The sequence below is a fragment of the Haliaeetus leucocephalus genome, unplaced genomic scaffold (genome assembly GCF_000737465.1).
Source record: "Haliaeetus leucocephalus isolate CR32 unplaced genomic scaffold, Haliaeetus_leucocephalus-4.0 Scaffold526, whole genome shotgun sequence".
Classification (NCBI taxonomy): domain Eukaryota; kingdom Metazoa; phylum Chordata; class Aves; order Accipitriformes; family Accipitridae; genus Haliaeetus; species Haliaeetus leucocephalus.
Genome location: NW_010972962.1, coordinates 5300201 through 5325160, shown reverse-complemented (window position 1 = coordinate 5325160; position 24960 = coordinate 5300201). Strand labels below are relative to the sequence as shown.

General features: G+C 35.4%; 1 protein-coding gene across 1 annotated transcript in view; it reads right to left on the bottom strand.

The window, feature by feature from the left end:
• The window catches only part of PLEKHH2 (pleckstrin homology domain containing, family H (with MyTH4 domain) member 2), a 55947-nt gene extending 31195 nt beyond the window's left edge, over positions 1–24752 (bottom strand). Inside the window, exons 1-8 of the mRNA XM_010576465.1 lie at positions 24630–24752; positions 9783–9845; positions 8589–8738; positions 8058–8141; positions 6468–6549; positions 3869–4051; positions 1102–2090; positions 5–80 (exon numbers count right to left, since the gene is read on the bottom strand). Coding sequence (XP_010574767.1) covers positions 5–80; positions 1102–2090; positions 3869–4051; positions 6468–6549; positions 8058–8141; positions 8589–8738; positions 9783–9845; positions 24630–24752 — 1750 coding nt within the window. The remainder of the gene's footprint in view (positions 1–4; positions 81–1101; positions 2091–3868; positions 4052–6467; positions 6550–8057; positions 8142–8588; positions 8739–9782; positions 9846–24629) is intronic.
• Positions 24753–24960: the final 208 nt, after the last annotated feature.

Here is a 24960-nt window from a genome sequence, read left to right as displayed (position 1 = left end):
TTACTTTTGTTAAGATATTCCATGGTGAAAGCTTCAGACATCCTTAAACCAGATTTGGCTACAGCATAAATTCTGCTTTCCTATACAAGCAGAATGGATTTGATGGTAGATAATTAAAACACAACAATTACTTTTCTTCTGTTTAGCCTCCCCATAGCCTTCTAGTCTTTGTGTTAGTGCAACAATGTGATAAAATGGTTGATAAAATGGCATCATCAGTAGCAGCTGAAAAATGCATTCTTGTTTTATATGCCATACCCATCATATCCATAGTCTGTTTCAACCTTTTTTCACACAATGCTTGCCCTGTAGGTAACTTATTTTTAAAAATACTATTATCAGAGGCCAAAGAAGCTATAGTGAGAATATTTTTCAATGGAAGATTGTATGTTAAGAAGAAAGAAATGCCATTAGGAGGCAACTTTTCAACCATTTTGTGTTAAAAGGCCAGGATAAGAAAAACTATAATGAAAAAATATGCAATAAAATATATACATAGAGAAGCTGTTATGTTAAAGCATTATTCATTTTTGAATCATTAATACATCTCTGACTGTGGAACTGCAGATTCAGTGAGTCCTGACAGAGTTAATTTTGGATTTTGTGTAAGACATATTAACATCTATTTTAATTCCCTGATTGATGGCTTTAAAATTTTACTTGGAAATGTGATCAATAACTTCCATAATCTGTAGTTTAGTCAGTCAGTCTGAAGTTAAGTCTTCTGCCGACTTAATTGTCTAGATTGTGAGTGGTACAATGGTTATAGCAAAGGCATTGACACCAGTACTCTTAGGCTCTATTGGTGTTAAGATAAATAAATAAATGCAGTGACAAACATTACCTTCTTTGATACACTCAAAAGGGCATATGTAACTCAGATGTGACATGAAAAATATTGGTCCTATCTACAAGAATAGTGACTATGTTTTTCAACGGCAGAAATAACTGCGCTTCAAATCAAACTTGCCTAGTTCCAATTAAGGTAACGCCCTGTCTTGTCATCAAACAGAGAATAAGAAAGGTAGAGCCAACAAAAATCGTAGAAGAGAGGCACAAGAATGAGTTAGTTTCACCAGTAGGAAAAATAATTACACTTACCCAGGACGGAAATCGATGTAATGGAGGGGTTGGAGGTTTGTTGCTAGCACCCTTTTTTGTCATATCACAAGGTTCCTGGGCTTCAGCATTTTGTGTTTCAGTGCAGTCATAGGTAAACACTCCTTCATCGCAACCAATCTCCATTTTCTCTAAAATATCAGTATCTTCTCCATCCACCAGATCAATGTCTGTTTCCTGAGGTCTCCACGGACGTATCATGCTTATGGCATTTCTATTTCTACCAAACATCCTGTCAGAACTCAACTGGGGCTGGCTTAGATATTTCTTTGCTAATGCTGAATTTATACTAAACACATTAGGAGTCCGTAACTTTGGAGGTGGCAAATTTGAGGGAGAATCTGATGGCATTGTGCACTGAGAACCCGCAGAAGTTGCTAGAATTGGGTGTTTGGGTGTCAGAGAAGGGGTTAAAATTGGACTTGGGGTATTTGCCTCACTGGATGAGGATGAATAATCTAGCCTCTGAGACTGAAATTTCTTATTCAGCTCATCTGAAGAACTATCTTGGTCTTTCTTTTTACTTGTGAAGTCAGAGTTGCACTTTCCACCTGGATTGTTCTGGCCTTTTCTTTGGGACCCTTGCTGCCAGGAGTATAACTTCTTCTGCTGAGTCCTCTGAACACCAAAACTCTCTTCTTCAAATAGAGAACTACTGTCATCAGATGCTGTCAAATACATTTCACTTCCCACTCTACTGTACCTTGCATTCTCCTCAGATGTGTGGCTTGAAAGAGTTGATGCACACCTGGATTTCAGTCCTTTATTGTCTCCTCCATCCTCGTCTGAGCTCCAGTCACTCCCCGTAGTGCAGGAGTTCTTTGACATGTCGCTGTCTATATCTTTGGATGAACAGCTTGTTCTCACATTTTTGTTCTGCTCTGATCCAGAGGAACTTTGTTGCAATGACTTCTGACCTTTATTGGCCTCGTGTGCAGGACCAGCAAAGGTAGTTTCCAGGATATCCTTCTCTAGAGGAGAAATATAATGAACATGAGAAAATTACTTTAGCAAACTTGACTGCTGAAGGATTTTGTCATCATTTCTGCAAGTAGTAAGTAGGTAATAATTTCAAATGCACAAGCTCATCTAAGTTTTAAAATATTGTAAATAATAAACGTTAAGAAAAATATTATAAATTTTTGAATGCAACTGAAGTTGCAATGATGTTTGCCAAAAACTGTACCAGACATTACTCAAAGTTCTAGCCAAACTAAAAATGGCAATAAATGTAAAGATAAGCAGAGTGGAACCATATTTTAAGGTAAACCACATACGTATGAAAACAAACAAACACCACCACCCCCAAACCCCAAACCCCAAAGAATTAAGAGGGCATATAAATTTAGCTGCTTTATTAAATCTAAGGAAAAATCAAAGTTTAATAAAAGCTTGTCAGAAAAGATTTACATTAACAAATCAAGTATTCTGAGCACTTCTACAGTGTTTATACACAGAAATTTCTTCTGCAAGCTGTTATTGTATTCCCAGTGGTGAATGCTTAAGATACACAGGAGAGGCTCATGAAAGATGCTTAGGGAAAGATGCTGTATTAAAAAGAGTTTTGCTTCTGCTGTTCACTTTTACCTGGTTTTGCAAGACAGAGCTATAGCTTGCAGCACATCAGTGACATCTATGTGCTCCCCCTGAGTTAAAACAGATGCAAGAACTAGGGCTTTTCTACACAGATACTTGGGAAAGTTAAGGTTAAATAGCTGTATGAAGTTAAAGTGGATTAGATAAGCCAAAGATTTTAATTTAGTCCACATTAAAGTAATGAAGTCACAAAAGTTGATCTGTTTCCATCTGGGCAAGCCTAAGGTTCTATTTCTTATACTTTCCCTTGAAAAAAAATTCTTACTTCAATTCCCTCATCTATAAAAATGGAAATAATGATACATACCCACCTTTACAATGAAGTTGGTATAATATAAATATACAAAATAGTAATAGGAAGTACTTCAGTGTCTGATTTTCTACAGAACTCAACTTGCAATTTTGGGTACCATGATTAACTGTGGAGAAAATGCTGAGGTCATAAATAGTACTGTGGGACTCAAATGAAGGACTAGAGCAACAGTCTCCTTCCTGAGCTTTTCACAGCTTAAGGGAAGTAGCAAACTGCAATGGACTTGCTTACGCTTATAATAGTGTAACAGCACACCAATTTGCTGGCATCACCAGACTTCAGGGCTTGTTGGGGAAATTGTATGAACTGATCAGGGAGCTTTCTCCTTCTCTGGATAGGAAACGATGGTGCGAAAAGATGCCTGAGACGCCCTTCTGTTATTTCTGACTTTGATCATACTAATGAAAGATTACTGAGTTGATCTCATTGAGTTAGGGCATAAAACTAACACTGGGACATCAACGATAACATAGATAAAATATACAGAAACTGGACTTACGTGAGACTCTACACAGGCATAAAAATTAACAGCCCTGCCTGGGGGACTGGCAGCTGTAAACTCCTTACGCTATTGTGGAGCAAACCTGGGCCACGACAAATCCTTTCCTTTGCAGCCAAAGTACCTGTCAGCCACTGCATGCTGCCAAACAATGTATTAGTGGCATTATGGAGACTCTAGTGCTCAAGAGGATTTCTTCCTAGTTATAGAGACTAGCATTAAAGAGGGAGAGAGTACTGCTATGTACTTTGAAAATAGCTGGTTTGGATACACTGACATAATTGTCGATTTTAGTTTTCCACCTGTGTCAGAATAAAATGGCAGTATTGGTGACTAAGTACCTAGCATGTTTTTGCCTTCAGTGTAGTCTGACTCTTTAGATGAAGACTTGCTTATTTCTTCAAGCTTAGGAGATGGTTGAGGACTTCTTGCTCTATTTGAAAAGCATCCAAAAGTCAAACTGCTTAGTCGCTGACACTCTCCAGGTTTTTGTGTTGAATTAATCGATTTCTTGCCTGTAGCTTCTGAAGAATATAATTCAGAAATCTTGTGTTAATGGGATACAGCAAGCTATGCTACTGGTCTTTTTACTCTGCAGTGTAAAGTGTTTTTTTTAAGATAATTAAAATTTAGCAAAAAGATAATAAAAAAATTATAAGAATAAAAATCTACCTGATACCTCCCCATGTCAAAAGAAACCCAGAGCTACATTTCAAGTTCTTAAAGATTGATTTTTTAGCATACAAAGAAAGAAAAAATTCTCCCTTAACAATTTCACAGCAATAAGGTATAAAACATGCGCTTAATACAGAATGAAAACCTAGTGGAAATGCCTGATTTTATTCTGCTGTGACTGAAATTAAACCTGTGGATTGGTTTAGGATATATAATATGGGAAAGACTTTAGAACAATAGTACTAAAATATGGGATGGCCTTCCCTTCAGATAAAAATATTAAGAGAATCTGTAATAGATGCTACAGCAAATATAAAGGAATAAGTTAGCAGGCTTAGAAGGTATATATGGAGGACTTCAAGAGAAGGTGAAAGCATAAAATGTTTAACTGCCTCGAGAATATGAAATCTGTCCTTAGGGACAGCTATTCTGCCAGAAACTGATAGGAAACAGTGTTATCCATCCCTGTTTATAAAAAGTTCTGTGGCAGATCCAGGAACAAAAGGCCCTTATCCATACCTGTAAGCTGTTTAAAACAGTACCACATGATCATAGTATATAGCCTGTTACCAGCATGGACACTGCAAATGGTAATAAATTTCTTAATATTTTTGAGCATATCAGGAAATGTGTGTTGAAACCAGCTGACAAATTCTTAGTGTCTCAAAAAGCCTTTGACTAGACCTTGCAGAAGAGGATGATTAAAGCTGTTAAGTGCTGAAGTATATAGAATTGCTACTGATCAAAAAATACCAAAGAAACAAACCAATCCAGTTTCCCCATTAACACAGAGGTGCATCTTAGTTTAAAAGCTTCATATTGTCTATGTATGTATTTGTCCTGGTTTCGGCAGGGACAGAGTTAATTTTCTTTCTAGTAGCTACTATAGTGTTATGTCTTGGATTCAGTATGAGAAGAATGTTGATAACACACTGATGTTTTCAGTCGTTGCCAAGTAGTGTTTAGACTAAGTCGAGGATTCTTCAGCTTCTCATGCCCAGCCAGCAAGAAGGCTGGAGGGGCACAGGGAGCTGGGAGGGGACACAGCCAGGACAGCTGACCCAAACTGGCCAAAGGAATATTCCATACCATATGATGTCATGTCCAGTATATAAAATGGGGGGAGTTGGCCAGGGGAAGTGGATCACGGCTTGGGGACTGGCTGACATCGGTCAGTAGGTGGTGAGCAATTGCATTGTGCATTGTTTGTCTTTCTTGGGTTACATTTCACTCTCTTTTTACCTTCATCATCATCATCATCATTATTATTATTATTATTATTTTGTTTTTATTTCAATTATTAAACTGTTCTTATCTCAACCCATGAGTTTTACTTGTTCTCGATTCTCCTCCCCATCCCAACCAGGGGGGGAGGAGTAAATGAGTGGCTGTGTAGTGCTTAGTTGCTGGCTGGGGTTAAACCATGACAGCATTTTGTAAATATTTGTATTTTCATATATTATGCATATTACAAGTGTACATGCATGTATATATACACATATACATACATTTCTAAATGTCTGTGTATGTACATATATACATGAGATACCTTATCAAGAAACGAGGGCTAGGTAGCAAATTAACAAGATTTTCAGATGATAGTTGTCAGGTCAACTAAGTATGGAGAGGACTGTGGGAACCTTCAGAGAGACTTAAGAGTGAACAGGCAACATGGTGGCAAATGAAATTCAACTTTGATTAATGCGAAATAATGCTCCTTGGAGATGATCTTCCCCTTTCCCATATTTACATTTTACTATTTTTAAATTAATTATATCCACTTAGAGAGGAACCTGGTGATACTGTGGCTGAATTAAGGTTTTGGATCACTGTAGTCAAATGTAGTAATTAAAAAAATCTGATCAGAATTCTGATTTCCAGCTGAGCATTTGCTAGAAAAAGCAGATGCAGACTGACATTCATCTATTCCTTAACAGTGCTAGGACCACCTATGCTATAAAGAAGTGAAACCAAAGATCTGACATAAATCCAGTCAAATCTTAACTACTTGCAGAACCTCTTAAATAACAGATACCTGTTCACCCAACAAAAAACAAGCTGTGATTTGTCTGTGTGTCTTTTTAATAAAAATTAAATTATTGCTTATCTAACAGCTTCATGTACAGTCACTTTGATGTTAATTCATACTAACTGAAATTTTTGTGATTTCACAGAATATTTCAATTATGCAGATGCACAAATTAATAGGGAATAGAAAGAAGTATGCCAGATATAGAGAAGTTTTTAAAAGATTTGTACATTTACCTTGCAGTTTAGATTGTACTGTTTTCATCTCTTTGGTTTGCTTTTGGTTGATCAAGCGAAGGTTCTGATTTTCCACCTCTAACTAAAAGCATATAAATGTAATCTCAGCCATCGGTGAAACAATTTTTAAAGTCATTACATCATTCAGATTTTCTACGAATTTCTGCCTGACTAAGGATAAAGCTAGTTCAAATGGTAAGCTCCTCTCAGCTACTTCTCTTAATGCCAGTCTAGGCATTTGTTTATTCTGAATAATGAAATTCCCTGCAATGATTATTTGCTCTACTTCTGTTAAAATCATTCTCCTGACCAAGCAAACCCAAGACTGCTTTAAAAAGCCTTAATAATTAAGAAAAAAGAAATCTGCATTAGCATTTTTAATGAAGGCGGAGGGCTAGAATTACAAACTTTTATGCCACATGGCAAACCTAAGAGCAACCAGAGGAATTAGAGGAAATGATGGTGCTAATGCCTCCTACCACTCCACAGCAAAGATTAAAAAAATAGGTACCGAAAAACTTTATACAGAGCAGAAGACCTTCTACAGGAAGAAAAAAACGAAGAACCCACTGCTATAGCCCACTACCAGGAGGTAAAAGATGTTGGTTCAAACTCCTGCTCTGAATTATGCAAAGGGAAGGTCTGAATCTGAGTATCCCATATCACACAGACGGAAGCCAGCAATGCCACTTCCCATAGGGTGGCACCTAGCCACCTCTGCGAAACTAGCCTGAGATTCTCCATGTTTCAAACCAAGTAAATAGTTTGAGTCATATTTAATTTTTTCTTAACTTTTTTCAAGATAATTTTAGCTAAACTTAATTGCAGTTTTATTCAATGATTTCAAAACCTCCTCTCACAGACTAATAGTAAATGTTACTTCTAGTTTCCTACTTTAAAAATAATAATTTCATTGTTTTTCAACTGGAGTGAGTATGATTTCCAGTTAACCACAACAGAGTAGGATTTTAACTTTTACGGGCAACTTTAAATTCTATACACACAAGGGAGGAGAAAGCACAGCTGCACACCAAAACTGGCAGCCATAGGCAGGGCAAAGACATGGTTGTGTCACCACAGCAAAGAAACAAGGGAGACAACTGGTTTCTTTTTGAGAATAGAGCTGGTGCCCCTGAAACTGTTCATGACTAAGAGTACTGTGGGCATTGGAAAATAAAAAATTATCAAGTCCTTTTTTCTGCCAGGCCCCAGCAGACTTGGTCGGCTTTCTGGGGATTATTCACACTTCAGGCATCTGCTTGAGCAAGCTCAGTTTGCCAGCTAATCTCTCTCAATTAGTGGAGATAAGTAGACCTTCCACAGAGCAGTTACAGGCCCTTTCTCCATGAAGAGGACCCAGATATATTAGCTGACCAAATTAAGATATCAGAATTTAAGTGACATGGATACTCTGCCCTCTGTGCTATTGTTTTCATTTTTCCTCTTTCAAGCAAATAACTATATACATCAATGAAACTGGGAAGCCTGTTTTTTTACTACGGCACAAAGCTCTTTAACAGCCAAAAAGCCTAAGGGATATCCAGTCACACCATTATATTTTCTGTATAAGTATTGTAGCAAGAGTTATACCTCATGGAGCTTGACTGTCACCCATTCCTTTATTTTAGCTGCTTTTTCTTCTATGATTTTTGCTTCTTGCAGTCTTATTTGCTTCTGGAAAAAAATTGACAAGCGTATTTTTCACTGAGTATTATAGTCTGCCTGAGTAGTATCTTCAGGCACAAATGCTAAGATTGCTTGAAGTAATTCAGTCTCCTGGGCAATACATGGTGATTTAAAAAAAAAGATGAATATGCCCTTCACAAAGGCTGCCGTTCCTTTTTTCTCTAGGAAAAATGAAAGTTCTTCAGAGGAGACAGTGAAGACGAAGAACACCTTTCCCCTCTTAAAAGTTAGATGTTCTTTCAAAGGAAGCCAGAGCATAATTTGCAAGTGAATAAACCTTATTCAGATGATATACTTCTAATGGGAACCTCTTTAATCAAACAACAGAAATAATGCTAAACTTTTCTGTCCTCTATTGATCTTAATTTTTATTTTCCTTTTGTATAATTAGGAATGGAACTGATGCTCATCTTTTATAACACCATTATTTCTAACCTGTTCTTCAAGTTGTTGCTCCAATTTTTGTATTATGTCATTTTTATCTTGTATCAGGATCTCCAGATCTTGACATCTCTTATATAACCTGGTTTCTGATTCGCTCGTTTGAACATTAGCTGCTTTTAATTTTTCTTCCATGACCTGCACCTATTTGGAAGGTCAAACACAAGACTTTAACAAACATAATACTCCAAGTTAAAGGTAGTGATTTAATCACAAAACGGACTGTTAAAATTGCGCCCACACTTAAGATTCAAGATAAGCCTGCAAAGTTCTGAAGCCTATTTGAGAAGAAATTCCAGAGTTCGTTATGTCACCCTAGGCATCTCACACCAATAGGACTAGCAAGACACTGATAGACCTTATACAGATTTTGTTAGTATCGGTGAGAGGCTTCTAGGTTTGTAACACAGAAGCTGTTAGAAATGCCAATATGGGAAGAATGCAATGTATGTATAGGGAGTTGTTGATAGGCTTAATAAATGATGTTTAAATAAACAAACAATTGCACAGTGTGAAAAAACCCAACAACTTAACACAAGCATTCTAAAAAATGGCTAAGAAGTACTTAGCTTGTAGTCAGGAACATTTTCTAACTCCACATTAGGACATGAACATTTTTATTCTTACAATTTTCAGCCTCTATCTGTCTCACAGTAAGATACAAAGGATTTTTAGGTAATACCAGAGACATGTTCATAAAATGTCTGCAGTAGCAATATCTGCCATTTGGAATCAAAGGCAACTTTGGTTAAATATTTAGCGATGATCTCATTCTTTAGATGATGTAACTTCTACAAGAAGAACAAACAACACAGAATAATCCTATTTAGAGACTGTATCGGATAGCCTCGCTTTATTTTCTTACAGATTTTCTAAAATAGGTCACTGTTCCTCTCCTTTTGTTTCCATGTGCGTTGTGTATCAAAGACGCAAGATGCATCAATGAAGAAGCTATTACATGTATCGATTTTTGATTTGTGCTGTTAGCTTTGACTTTATTGAACTGAACTGGATAGTGAGCAGAGAAAGGTGTTAGAACATCTCTGTAAGACCAATTAATAGATGTAAAAAGAAACTGTATTCTCCCTTTTAAGCAATACTTAAGAAAAATAGCAATTTTCTGTATTTCCCTTCATTACAATAACATGCACATAGCTAGTGGAGATATTTTTCTATTTATATATATACCTGCTGAAAAGCTCTCTCTGCTTGACGATCAGCATCTATAACTTGTTTCTCAAGCTGCTGCATCTGTAGATACATAAAAACATGTAGTAAAATGGCCATGCCTTCTGCCAGAAATACCACAATGAAACATATTTTCATGGTCTGTTTTGAAAAAGGAAAAGACAGGTTGTGTGCAGGAGCATAAAAATAAATAAAAGGATAAACAGCATGTCAGACTGGGAAAATAATTCATTATGACCGTATTAAAACTTTAAGATTCTTCTAAGAAAAAAAAAATTAATACAACTTTTCTTCATAGTATAATTTTGTGGCTGCTATATGACATACCACTTTTTTCCCGTGCTACCAAGAGTAGACATTCCTTTGACAACAGCCCTGAAACTTTCCTCATGCAGGCTCATAGTCTTAGAAAGTGCTAAGCTCCTTCATGTCCTTCGAAAACCGGCAAGAGTACAGGCTACTTGGCACATTATACAATATGGCCGCCAATTCTTCTGAAGTTGACAAATTGAGCTCTTGGGAGGAATTGTGCTACAAGGCCTGTCCCAGACTCCTTCACCCTCTGCATGAAAGAAGGAAGTATGTGGCTGAAGAGACACAGTGGACGCAGGTGCTCCATGGAAAAAAAACATGAAAAGCCGCAGTAGAAACAGACGATGACAGAGACCAGCATAACATGGAGGAGTGCAGGTCACTTTTGAGTGGTGAGAGACCCTGATCCGTTACTTTATAATGATGCATAATAAATCACAGGCTCAACCTTTGCCCTGGGCCTCGGAAAACCCCTGCATTTTACATGATTCATTTTGAAGGCTTTTCCAACAATATGGAACGGAAGAGGCCAGAAAGAAATACTTTGTTTATATTTTGTTACATTTTGTTAAGAGCTCTCTAGTCTGCTTTTGGTGAACAATACAATTATGACTTCTTTAAAAAGTAAACTGTGGTTTGAAATAACACTAGAACGTATGTAAGGTAGTCCATGACTTAAGGACTTACTGGTTCTCAGGAAATACCTAGCTAAGACTTCAGTTCATCTGAAGAGGATGAAACATTAAACAATTAACATTGGGATACTCAGTATTCAGCTTCAAAATTGTTCATAGAAAAGCATATCATACAAATAATGCAAATGAAAACCATTTATTCCTTTTCCAGCTTACTGCTTGGTTTTAAAATAATCAGTTTCATTCTGTCCTGTTTGTACTCGATTTCTGGCATCTTTCAGTTTCTTTTTCACTCTGTCTCTTTTTTTCTCTTCCCAATTATGTTGTCAATCACATGAAACAGTTTTGTGTACTTTTAGCACCTCATCCAGACAAGGACGCAGAGTCATCATTTTCTATCAGTCAAAAACTGAAAATGGAGAAAATGAGTTTTCGCTAACATAAAAAAAGCTGTGACTGGCCTTCTAGTACTTTCCCATACAATAAAAAACCCCAAAGTCTACATCATAATACCACAACACACCATTAATACAAGAGCAACAAACATGTCACAATATGCCTGGTTATGGTCGGGTCCCCAACGAGTTGTTTTGCAAGAACACTTCTCAGGAAATTATCATCCCAGTCATTCATGTACTAACAGTCTGGACAGCTGGACAGAGATATGAGCCTTCTTTGTTCCTCTCTGGTCACATGTATTTAATTTCATATTTATATGACTTCATGTTGAGATTTTAACTTCAAGTTTAATTTTTAGAATTTTGAATTCTAAGGTTACTTTCCATCTGTCTTTCTGGTTTTACGTTCAAATAGAAGTTTGGTTTACAAGACTCACTTTAATATCATTTTTAAGACTTTCTTTTTCAGTTAATTGAGGATTCAGAAGTCGAGGTTATTTCTGAATATACAGTCAGCTAACATTCAACTGTAGTAAAAGCACTATGCTAAACCAAGTAGAAGTGCAGCTATTATATAAATAATGAATGCTGTTAATATTCTATAGTATTATGACAGAAAACTCCTTCAGATATTTATAATGTGAAATTCCTTGTTGATGAGTAGCAAGTTGTTCATCAATTTTCACAGTGAAACGATTTGTAAATGCACGTGATTGCCATGGCAGTAATTGGCAATTTATTTATGTCCCATAAGTAAAATTAATTTCATCTGTAAGGTCGTATCAGAAACCTAGCAGATTTAATAAATGGAAATAAAACCTGAAAATGGCGCTTGCCAGGTCCACTCAGCTGCCACTGCAGCACAACTAGCTCTGACTTGGCTTAAACCCGAAAACAACTAGTCTCTCTAGCAGTATCTAATAATCACTGAATCACTTTAAAAGCATTAAGCAGTAGCACTGCTCTTCTACACAACAATCTGAGTTCTGGATAATACAGTGCACTAGAGACCTAAGTTCCTTCCACGTTTCTGCACTGAAACTGCACAATGCACCTCTTGCTAGGAATATATGCTATTGCACAGGCCCAGGAACATAATAATATGTTCATGTAGACTACTGGGACAAAGTATATGCTTTGAAGAAAGCTGTTGCTACGATGAATATAAAGCTAGGAGCCAAAGGAGCTGAGAGAATAATTACCAAGAAAAAAAGCATTCAGAGATTAAAAATGGAAGAACAAGGTTTATTTTTGCTTCTTTAAGAGTTAACTATTTCAAGAAGGTATGCTAAGAAGCTTTGCGTAATCTAAGTATGGATACGTCAATCAGCTTCCTGGCAACAACTTAATGAGGCTTTATTTGGAAAATTTCTAAAGGTCTTCAATTTATTTGAGGAGGCTTATGTTAAAAAAAGCGCAAACTATATTATTCAGCAAGAATGGAATACCATAGTTACCAAACATGAGCACTTCTATTAAATTGGCCACCATTTCAATAATTTGATGCTACATAATAATTACTAAGTCCTGATTTTCCCTTTCTTTAGAGTTTATATAGGTTTGTTTTGCAGTGCCTATTGTTAACAATAATGAAACTTTTAAAATATGTAATTTTTTCTCCATTTGCATAAATAATCTCTAACCAATCCACAAAATGGTTTTGCCTGAAAAATGAAATTTATATCTATACTCTGACTGCTTTGCTACTCTATAGACCTGTGAAGTTAATGAGAAAAAATTATTGCTTTGGGATACTCTGAAGGTTATCAAACTTCTTGGGCAAAAGATTGGAATTAGTTCCAGGGGAAGGATTTCTCTTCATGAAGAAAACCTAACCTTAAATCCTCTTAAGTTAGTAAGAAGTTTTGTAGCAATGATCACAGCATTACTGAGAGAGAGAGGAGAGAGAGAAGGTGAAAATATGTGATTGGACCAATAGCTAATAGTTTAAATCAAAAGTCATGCTTTGAACTTGTCAAGAATGAAATGCAGTGGTAAATTCTCTTTACCCAGTGACTATAAAGACAATTTCAGATCATGGATAGATAGCTTAAGATCCTAAAATAAATTAAAAAAAAAAGGTGAATACTACCTAAACTTAACCTCACAATGGAAGCGGCAGCTAACTGTAGCCATATCTACATTTGGAGGCAAAGGTCAGTGTGCTTTACAGACGCCGAAGAAAGAACTCTCACCTATGGCTGCAACTTGAATATTGATGACCAATCTGACTTTATATAGAAAGTGATTTGAAAAACAGAAAAGTCTGTTGAATTAGACATCTGTCCCACCAGCCTCCTTCTATATACATCTATGCAAAACCAGTATCACTGGAATTAAATGGTCTGTACCAGCTGTTAGGCTAGATATTTCTTGAACAAACTACAGTCTGTAAAATATCAACAGACATAAAGTTGGCTTCCCAGGAGAAATGTGGAGGGCCAGCATGTCATTGATGACATCTGGCACATGAAGTATATTTAAGCTTGATTTTCTATCATGTCCTGAATTAGATATCTTGAAATAATGCCCCAGTTCAACAAACCTCTTGTAAGGAATATTCTTGTCATGCACATCTATGATTGGTGCAGGCTCTTTCCAAAATTCATTAAGAAGTCAAAGGTGTCCTGTCATAATCTATACTGGTTTTGGTTTTACAGTCTTAAATATAAAGAATAAATATTTTAGGCCCATGAACAAAAAATACATGCATACTGACTAAAGAACAAGATCAGCACAGGTACAGAAGAACAGACTGCTACTTTAACCTACACTTTCTCCTTCTTTTTTTAAGTGTAAAAATCCTCTTATAATTTTCAGAAAATGTGTTAGTGCATGCTGCATCAATTATCTGAATTATGGAAAACAGTATTTATTGTTAGAAACAGATTTGTTTTTAAACTTGGTAAGGAAATAACCACTCTACATCTGACACTCATCAAATTGAGCTATTTTTGTTCAAACAATGAACAGAGAAATGCCGCATGTGAATAAATACTGAATGCCTTGAAGAAACATGGCAGCAATAAAACCAAAGAGGTGTACTGCCTTGGAGGTCTGGACATTGAAGCACAACACACAGTCACTGGGAATTTTTTTCAATACAAAAGCAAATCATATAGTGATTCTTTTTCAAAGGTCACCTGGAAGTTTCTTGACTGTATTCAAAAATGTTCAACATATATTTTTGTGCAAGTAAAGAAATTTTAATTTTATTAAGACACGTATTGCATGAAATCACCAAAGGGTATAAACTCAAAAGTCATCACTCATAAATTTCAAAAATACTCCTTTTGTATGCATATATGTGTATATATACTTTCATTTATATACATATATATACAGATCAGTGTTCCTGTAATGTGCATTAAAGAGAAATTACAGCACTAAATGGATATTTCTCCTGATATTTGAAATAGTTATTTTAATAATTTTAAAGGAAATCTTTTATTTTATAAATAAAAATTGTTGGAATTCATTCCTTTTTGAGATCTGAAAATGTATGTTATTTACAGGAACAAAAACCTGATTTTTTATCCAGGTCAATTTTCAACATAATAACTTGTCCCATACACATTTAAAACTTACATTACAATCAGTGCACAATACACTGTCTCCTCATTTTTAATATTATAAACAACACAGTTGTATCACATAGACTTTTTGAAAATTTTTTGAAATAAATACAGGAAGAAATACGAGCATTAATGAACAAAAAGAAAAGCATCAGTTCTCTGTAAGCCTTCCAAAGCATGCTGATAATAGGTCAGAGTTTTCAAAAACAAAAAATGAGTTAAAAGCTAAAGTTTCTGAAGCAGAAATACAGTCTGTCTATTGATTAAGTGCAGAACCTCCAGTGACTTGAGAATGGTATGTTTAGAGTCTTTTTTCGTTGCATTTCAATTTTTCAATTCTTCCTCATCTGAAAAAAGGCCCAAACCATCTGTGGTTGAAAAAATTATGTTCCACATAAAGAGAAAACTAGTAAATCTGTCCATTTTTAGATTTCGTGAACTATCAGTCCTCACACCACATAGTACTTACAAAACCAAAGAAACATGGGTGTATGGTTGCTTCTATAAATAAACAAATAGGAGAAGCAGGTGAGGGATAAACACACCTACACTGTCTTTCAAAGGTGCAAGCAGATATAAACTGGTGATGAATAAACATAGGCTGGAAATTAGAAGACCCTCATTCTCCACATTGACTAAAAAAGATTTTGGAACTGCCTTCTAATAGAAGTTATAAAGGCAAAAGATCTTACTTTTTATGTGGTGCTTGATAAATTTATAAATGGTTTGAAGAATATGCCTGCCAGCTATTCCAGAGCACTGCATGTGACCAAGATTACCCCTTTTGGTTCTATATTCCTACGTTTAAACCCAAGTATTTCAACAAATCTCTGCATTTCCTTAGGAATAGAGCCACTACTACTCAAAAGTCATCTGTTTGGCAGTAGCTTTGACAACCACCAGTTTTCATGTTTTAAAATAGGCTATGCCCAATCTATACATGTATAAAGCCTTGCATACATTTGTTAGTTAAAAGCAATGGTAAAACAGTTTTAGAAGCATGACTTACTCTTTTTACAAAAAGGTTTCTCTTCTGGTGGTTTAGCTTAGGAAAACAAAGTAATATTCCTCCTACTTCTGTAATTCATTTATTAAAAAGCTGAATGGGTATGTTCCATCCATATTTTTAAACATTATTCCTTCTGTTTTGACACTCATTTCTTTTCTACGTATTATGTATCTTCCATAAGGACAGTGCTAAATCTTTATAAACTACAACAAACTTTAAAATATGACCTGACCAATTAAGCCACATAGACAAAGCACCTAAAGAATAGAGATGTAAAATCAAGATAGTAGTATTTCACAGGAAAAATAATCAAGAAGATAATTTGTAAACAAGGAATTAGCGCATGCCTTGGGTAAGATATATTTTGTTCTTTACTGGATGATTTTTTTATCCCAAAGGCAACACAGTAATTAGAAAGACTTATCTTTTATAGAACAGCTTTGCATTTTAACTAATTAATAGAAATCCATCTTGTCTTATAAATCTAGGAAGTGGTATTTCAGACCTACCTATACTTATAAAATTAAATAAGCCTTCAGTAAAAAATTAATACTTTGGCACAAAAGCTTTTCCTTAGAACAAGTTGAAACCTATAAAAATATTTCTCAGTGGTGTGGATTTAGTCATCAAAATGAAGAACTGCTTTCTGAACCCAATCTTCTTTTTGTCATAGATCTTCCCAAAAGGGTTAATGCTAAAGGCTAAGTCTTAAAGGGGCTCAGACATCCCTTAGGCTACTCACAGATCAAGCATGGGGAATTTTCTTCACTATTTTACTGGTTCATAGTATATGGAATTTTACTGTTTGTTATTATTTCCTACATGAAAAAAATCTTTAGATGAATTAGTTATCATCTGGCTTAAATCCCAAAAGCTACAGCCTTCTTCTTCCTTCACATCCTACCTGAATGCCCACCTAGGTTATGACTACTGCAGAACCCAGCTTAGTGCTCACAACCTGGCAGCTCACAAGCTGCCACTTTTCAGTGCACTCCCATTTTTTCCTTCTCCTATCTTCTCAATTTTTAATACCAATTAAAAGGTAAAAGGCTACAATTCTTCTCAGGAACGAAGCAGCATCAACTATTCCTCTGCAAATTTGCCATCTAACAAACTACTCTTCATTTATCACTTTCTCTGTTCAGACTGTTCACCACAGGGATTTTCTCTGCCTCAATCGTGGTCAGAAATATGGAGCGTAAAAGCAATTTGGGTCTTTGATGACAACTTTATATATGTATGTATGTATGTATGAAAACACACACATACATACACATATATAGACTCCTCCTGCTTCTTCTGAAGATGGCTAGTAGTTCTGCAGTCATGATGTGCACAATCACAATCCTGTCCACTTCTAACTACCTCAACTTCTGGCACTGCTCTCCTAGTTAGGCAAAAGGTACTTCTTACTTGCACATCTCTCTTAACTCCTGTTTTTAGTGCTTCAGCTCATTCGCATGAACTATGTTTACCACAAAAGCCTTTCCTTGGAACAAAATGAAACCTACAAAAATTATCAGTCTCCCATCTGCTCAGTTTCCAAAATGATCAGGCTCAAAATTTTTATCAGTCTCCGTGACATGAGACCAGTTTTACCACTGAGTTATATTTTACTTCTTTCAAGTTCTTTTCAATATTTGAACAGGATTTTAAGAATTATTATTTAGCTCAAAAGGTCTTCCTAGTTCTCGTTAAATGAGTGAAAAGTACATATGAAAAAACAATCTTTTGCATTTCAGCTGAGTTCACTGTAGTAAAATTAATGATTTCTTCTGGAAACTGTATAAATTAAAAATATAGAACAGAAAAGACCAGGGAGGAAACTCTTCCAGAATTAGTAGTTTAGGACAGCTGCCAGTAAATATACAAACTTAAAAAACTTAAATTCAGCAGTGGGATTTGGGGAGGCAGTGTAGTGAAGGACAAATGAGCAGCGTTTAATGTTGGCTGAATAATTGTGCTTTTCCCAGCATCAGTCATGGGACTTTCCTAAGCCTGGTAAAATACTAGGAACGTTCACTCTTTCTGGCTGTCGTCTTTTCCAACTCAGATCTTGTCTTGATAGTTAAACTGCAGAGACACAATCAAATAGAAATTATGTAGACCACCACTCTAGCACAAACAGACATTATAACATTACAAATCTTGAAAGAGTGAAGATACTGTTTAGCAAGATGGAAGAATGTACCAAAGCACTTTGGCAGGCAAGGAAAAAAGTCTCACGCAGTGCATAAAATGAAAAGAGAAGTATATCAACAACTGGTTGTTCATCTGTATTAAAAGGCAGCCGCCTGCTTTGTTTTGTTTTGATCATTGTACTGCGACTGCGGAAATTCTGCTACTTCTGTCCCACTGAATTGTGAGTTCTGATTAGAGCCACCACATGAACATCTGAAATAGGAGGCCTTTTTTCTGTGTCACTGCCTGAGAGGTGATGGCTTAAGAATCAAAGGTCCTGCTCACTGCCAAAGTTTAAAAAATTGAAAACTTCACTGAAACTGAATTTATTCATGAAATTGAAGTGTATAGGACACCTAGGAAACACAGATCGTAAAGCAGCAGAAGAATCCAAAAATACATGCACAATGCAGTTTGAAGACATGACAACGGATATTTAAAGCCTGAAAATACTCTCTGAGGGAATGAAAATTAAATGCATAATTTCTAAGAGCAAAAAGAGTTCCCTCCATGAAAAATGGAGAAAAAACATCTTGTAGCTCCTACAAGTGAAATGCTAAACAAGTATTAGATCGGCTAAGGATCTGCACAGGTGGCTGCCCACTATGACAACTTCCACAACTTCCATCAACTTCCCCATCTCAGGTGGGCTGGAATAGTATACAGATGCCCTCGTTTCTGTACCACCAGACGGAACTACTCATACTCTGGCCTCACAGCAAGGGCTGTGCTCTTCATGCCATTACCCAGTCTGGCCTCTACAAGAACAGCTAATTTATTGCTTCCTGACTTCTCTTTTTTCTACCCCCACCCCCATCTTCAGCCTCCTTAGAAAGAATGTACGTTTAAGATGTACAAAACCAACGAACAACCCCCCCCCCCTCCCCCGTTATAAAAAGGCATGGCATAAACCTAATAATAGACATGGGATAAAAATGAAATTATAGGACAAAAGGTATAGGTATTAAAAAGGTGTAAACAAACCTAAGATTCTAACCATATAAACTTCTAACTTTTATTCTCTTTAACTCTTGCTTTCTCCTGTTTCTATCTTCCTAATTGCATCTGAATTATCTTCTATGACAAGAAGTTTTTTAAGAGCAACTGAAATAATGAAAAATAACCTTCATTTGAATAATTTTGGTACTATGGTACTTTGCTCCCTTTTAATTTACCCTTCATAATCCTTGGAATGCAAATGCAAATACTCATTGTGCTTTTTTACAATTTTCATATTGGCAATCACTGCACAAGTCAAATGCATTAGGGACTTTTCCTCTGAAAACATTAATCTTGAAATTGTCATGCAACAGATAACAAAACACACTGCATCTGCTTCATTTTGAAATGTCAAATGACATACCATAAATTTGACTGCGAAATGAATAAAAGTACAGTGAGACATGGATTTCGCTGTTGGTTTGTAAGACAAAGTCAGGAATGTGTAATGCTTTGGAATATATTGGAAATAGTATTTGGCCTAAAAATCAGTTATTATTCAATTTTCATAATCTGTACAGAAAGTAGAAATATTACTGCATTTATCATGTACACACTCAGTTCCCAGTTGAGCATGTATACAAAGAATATCCAAATGGAAGGTTAAAAGCAAACAAATCAATACATACATGAAAATAATCCTGTCTCTTAATCATTTATATTTGTTGAAAATCACTCAAAGCATAAAATAATCACCCTCAGCACTGCAGGAAACAAACTTGGAGACGTACATGTGAATGTTGAGTATTACTGGACAGCCCATAATGCAACATTTGAGATAGTGCCATATTCACTCCTTATGGGGTCTGATGAAAAAGAAATTCAGTGGAGGCTGCCCAAGTGGAAATTTAACACAGCTATGTAGTTCTTCTACTAAAATGATTTTTTAGTGGTAGGAAAAACATTAACTTTATACCTGATGTTGCACACATTTTAGGTGAAAAATGTACTTCTATGAAAAGAATGAAGGTCACCAACTTTTCCTATGATGTGAAATGCTAGCTAGGAGCTAAACTTGCAGTAGAATACTGTAATCTTTTATTCAACAAAGTTTTTTTTAGTAAACTCTGAACATACATAGGACTCAAGTTGCATTAAAATAAATGCTTCTACTTAAAACTCAGTTCCACAGCCATCCTAAATTTGGTGTACTAGGGATACTTTCTACATCATTCCTTAAATTCCTGTAAAGACCTCTCCCACTTACAGCAGCAGCTTCTGCTTAAAACTCCAACAAGGTCTCCTTCTGTGCATGTTAAGATTTATAAATATAGACACTACTTGGCAAAATGAAAACAAATAAAAAACCCAAACAAATAAACAACAGTAAATGGATTAGTTTTCTGAAAACATTGTATATTCCTTTGCTCTGCTCCCTTCTTCTCCCCAGGTTCACTAAAAAATTTAAGTTCTGGTAGCTGTACTGCTGAAACACGCTTACAATGCAAATTCCTCAAACTCCTCAACCACCGAGGTTCAAGGATGAGTACTTGCTAGACTTACAAACCCCAGTAAATAGTTTGTTTTTCTAAATTAGAACACATCTATTAGGAAAATATACTGAAAACTTCCCATGTTGATGGTTCATTTATTTGCAGGGGCACTATTAAGTAAAATAATTTTGCAAAGGTATTTGATTTCTAGTGTATAAGAAAGTATTTCGATTAATCTACTGCCCAAGTGTATTTACAGAAGCACGTAGGTTAAAAACACAAATAATGAAAAAGGATAGATTCAAGCAAACCCTTATTAAATTCTGGTTTTAGACTAGGTTATAGAACAAATATAAGGGGAAAAATCCAATGGCAGTTTCTGACAAGTCATACACACTGTGTAATAGGAAGTAAACTCCTTTTCCTGATTCCCTGTCTTGAAGAGATACCTCTCAAATACATGCAGAGGAGGAAGGCTAGAGAATTACCAACAATCCATTTCTCTTATCTTCTTGTAGATACCACTTGTTTTGTCACAGTATCACTCTCACTCTGTTTTCTACAACAATTACATAGTTTAATACCCATGAGGGTTTTATGTCTGTCACACCATAGTACTGTGATTTCTGTTGCTATTTTGAAGTAGAACACTGTCTGGTGCTATTGTTCAATGTTTTAGTACACATTTCATAGCATAAAGATGATTGCAAACAAAACCACAAATAAAGGCCTGTGCTAATCAAAGTATGAGTGAGAATTATTTGTGTGCTTTGTGAATTTCTTTCCTTCTATAACAGGTAACAAATCTAGAAAGTTACCTATAAAGGCTGACATCAGCTGTATTCTCTTGTCATTAGTATAGGGATGCCCATCAAGTACTGGCCAATCAGGTTTTCATTATTCACTTTGCTATTTCCCAAATATATTTTTGAGTAACAAATGCATGCAGTTTAATTTCAAACTAGTGTAAGTGTATCTTTCCTTTTACAAATACTGAGAAATGTTTGTCTAATATCAAAAATAAAAATATGTGAAAAATAACCACTGGTTTGTTACAAATGAAACCAACATACGAATAAATACAGCTAAGACTTTAGTGCCCATTTTGAAAATTGTTGGTATTGAACTGTGAAAGACTGATAAATTTGCAGATGAATATGGTGTAATTTTGTTGAGCTCTGACCAGTCTTTGATGCATGTCCCAACAGAATTCCAGTTTATGAATGAAAGATTCATCTTAAAAAGTCAAAGACGAAGTGAGAAGAAGGATCATTTTTCATGAAGTCTGCTAATGCTCTGCTCTGGAGAGTAATATATCAAATTATCCCAACTGAATGCTTTTGGACCTGTGGTCTTCAAAAGAAAATATTTCTCCAATTTTTACCTCCTGTAAACACTTCACTTTTTCTAAAATTTCTGAGAAAGCTAAGGTAAACTAAAACGAGAGGGCAGTTAACGTGACAAGTTCTTAAGATTTTTTAGCTATTTTGGAGTCCAGTTTCTCACAGATGAGAGAGAATAAGTGATTTTCCTTTGAATACTTTGTTTCAGGCACAGTGCTGAAGATTTGTGATTTTATCCCTCTTATTCTGTTTCTTTTTAAATGCAGACTTCTGATATTATACAATTATGCATACATTTCTATTAATTTAAGAGGATATTTCTAGCAGTTAAGAGCCTGTAAATGCAAACGGTAAACAAACAAAGTGAAAAGTCAAATAGAAAACATTCAAACTTCTAAAATCTTTTTAACTCAGATAGTTTTGTGAAGCGCTGTTCATGGATCTTAACTTTTTGGTTGCCAAAACTATAATCATCAGCTGCTGCATAAAACATGGTAGTTACGGCTGCTGGAAAGTCCCTAGAAAAGTCATGTCCAGTGTTTAGCCACTTGACTTCCATCCTTAAATATAGTGATCCAAATGGGGTGAAGAGACAGAAGAGATATATGACATCTAACAGACCCGACTGTGTAAGCATCCAACAATCTTTTGAGTGTTATAGCAGACAGTACGGTACTCTTTGATGTAAGTTCTCCTCCAAGACTGATGATAATGATTTATTAACTCATCTGTGGGCCTTGCTAACTGGAATGAAGGACCGAGTAGTTTTCCTTTTTTTTAATTTTTAAATGAAATTTCAAAGGATGGCATTTGTACAGTAGGTTGTTCTTTCAAAACCCAATATTCTGCAGTACCTGTTCAATGAGAGTTTGTCATACAGAAAAACTGCAGGATTGATAAAACAATTGACAGTTTTCAACTACACTGCCTTCTAACAGTAATATTTTTAGTCGTGCCAAAGCAGATTCCAGTGGAACTTGGTATTATTCAACAATGATTTTACATTGCTGTAAATTTTCATGTTCACTTTAATAAAAAAGACCTACTTAATGAAAAAAGTCTAATTCAGAAAATATGAAACTTCTTTATTCCATTTTTTTCCATCTCAAATTGAGGTTTTATACCTCCATAGAAGAGATAAGGGAACGAATAGATAAAATGAATAGTAAAAAATTGCCAAATGATATTCAGTCAAGAACTGGATGATATAGTTGAACCAACTATTGATCTCTAAGTCTGATGTCTGTAGTAAGCAAATTAGTGGAAAATATAAGAGCAGAATTAGGCAGCATGTGGATAAGTATGATAGACAAGGGAAGAGTCAAAGAGGCCCTTATAAAGAGGTGTTTTGGCTCACAAAGGTATTGAAGTTCTTTGAGGGGATCTCCAAGGCTGCAGATAGGGTGGATCTGGTTTATATAATTATTTGGATTTTGGAAAGTGTTTAAAGGGAACAAACAGCCATGGGATAAGAGAGAACGTCCCTCCATGAAATAAAAAACTGGCTCAATAAAAAAAGTAGGTTATTGATTAGTTCACACAGTGACCGGCAGCTGTCAATGGAGATCTGCAGAGATTTGTTTGGGGTGCATGCTGTTCAGTGTAGACATCTGGTAATGAGCACTGGACAAGGATTTTGATGGTATTTTGTTATTCAGGATACTAGAAGCTTTCTGACAAGAAAGATTTACAAAAAGGTCCTTACAAGATTTAGTGACCAGTCAATAAAATAACAATTGACACATAATATAGAAATCTAAAGTACTTTGAGAAAGATCCTGGAATTAACATAGGTATCTCCATGAAAACATACTTGGTGGTTAATTTAGCTGTCAAAGAAAACAAAGTGTTAAGCATTGTTAGGAAAGGACCGGAGCACATAACTTCGTACATCATCCACCGCTCTTCATAAATACAAAAAAATATGTTTCTTTCTGATTTAATACTATTTAGTTCTTGTCCCCACTGAAATATAGTAAAATGAGAATGATTGAGAGAGGGCTAAATGTGGATGCTAAATGTATTTATGGCTCCAAAGGGAGAATAGATTCACAAAATTCACAGAAGAGAAGCATTAACATAAATGTATAAAATAAAGGTATTGTCACTCTAACATACTATAAAATGATCTGAATTTTATTTTTGTTTTGTGGGGGGAGCAAGGGATGGAAAATTTAGGTCTAGGGTAGTTTTGACAAAATAACTTTCTTATGAGAAATTAATTGAAGTGAATATTAATGGTGACATAGTTCCTTCCAATGATTCTCTAAAATGTTTTGTTCCTTGTACTCTTTTAATTGCCTTGTTCTGTCAAAATGTTATCAGGAAAATACAATGGTGTTTTTTTTATATTTCATATATGGGCTCAATTATGGTTGACTGTTGGCATACACATATTTGAACATACCAAGTGAAATGTTTCTCTATTGCAAAACAAAGTATATATTTAAACGATATTCTTCAAATTAAATTATGTAATACTTTTCAACTTCCCAGGTCCCTAGACTCATATGACTAGCCATAGTTGGAGATGTCTTACTACAGGAAAAGGAAGTCTGGTAAATTATATGAGTCAGTAAGGAATACTGGGGAAAATAATACTTCTGGATTTTCTCCCCAGTGATTTCTGTGTGTTAAATCAGATCTTAAATACTTAGGAAAATGTGTTAAACATTAACTTGGACATTGTAAAAGTGAGTACTGGATACATATTTTTCTCTGCAGGAGAGTTGCCAGTGTGCTCTTATTTGAAAATTAACATTTCTTGCTGGCAAAAATTATGTGTGAAATTCTTTCACAACATTAAAAGATACCTGTTTTCCATATATTTTGTTTTAAAATGCTTTTTTTTTCCTCCTGAAAAAATCCCAGCACTTGTAATCTCAAACCGTGACATGTGATCAGCCCCCATCATCAAATAAAATCATTTATACAGCATTAAAATTCATACCATGAGACCTACCTTTTCTGCTAACAATTCTCTGATCTTGCTTGCCTGGAGACGAAATTTCACTAACTGTGACTCCAGAGTTAAACATCTTTCCTTCCAGTTTACAGTACCTTCTGGCTCTGAAAGCTCAGCCATATTTATGCTGGAAAAAGAAAGGGAAAAAAAAATCCCCATGTCAAATTGAGTCTGTATTTAAAGTCTGACTTTTTATTAATATACATACTAACTTATTTTATATAAATCTCAAGAATGCCCCCAAACTTGGTACATGTACAGCTTCATAAAACTTAGTAAAAGTACATTAGTCTACAAAGGCCCTTATAACTGGGAGCTTTCTGAAATC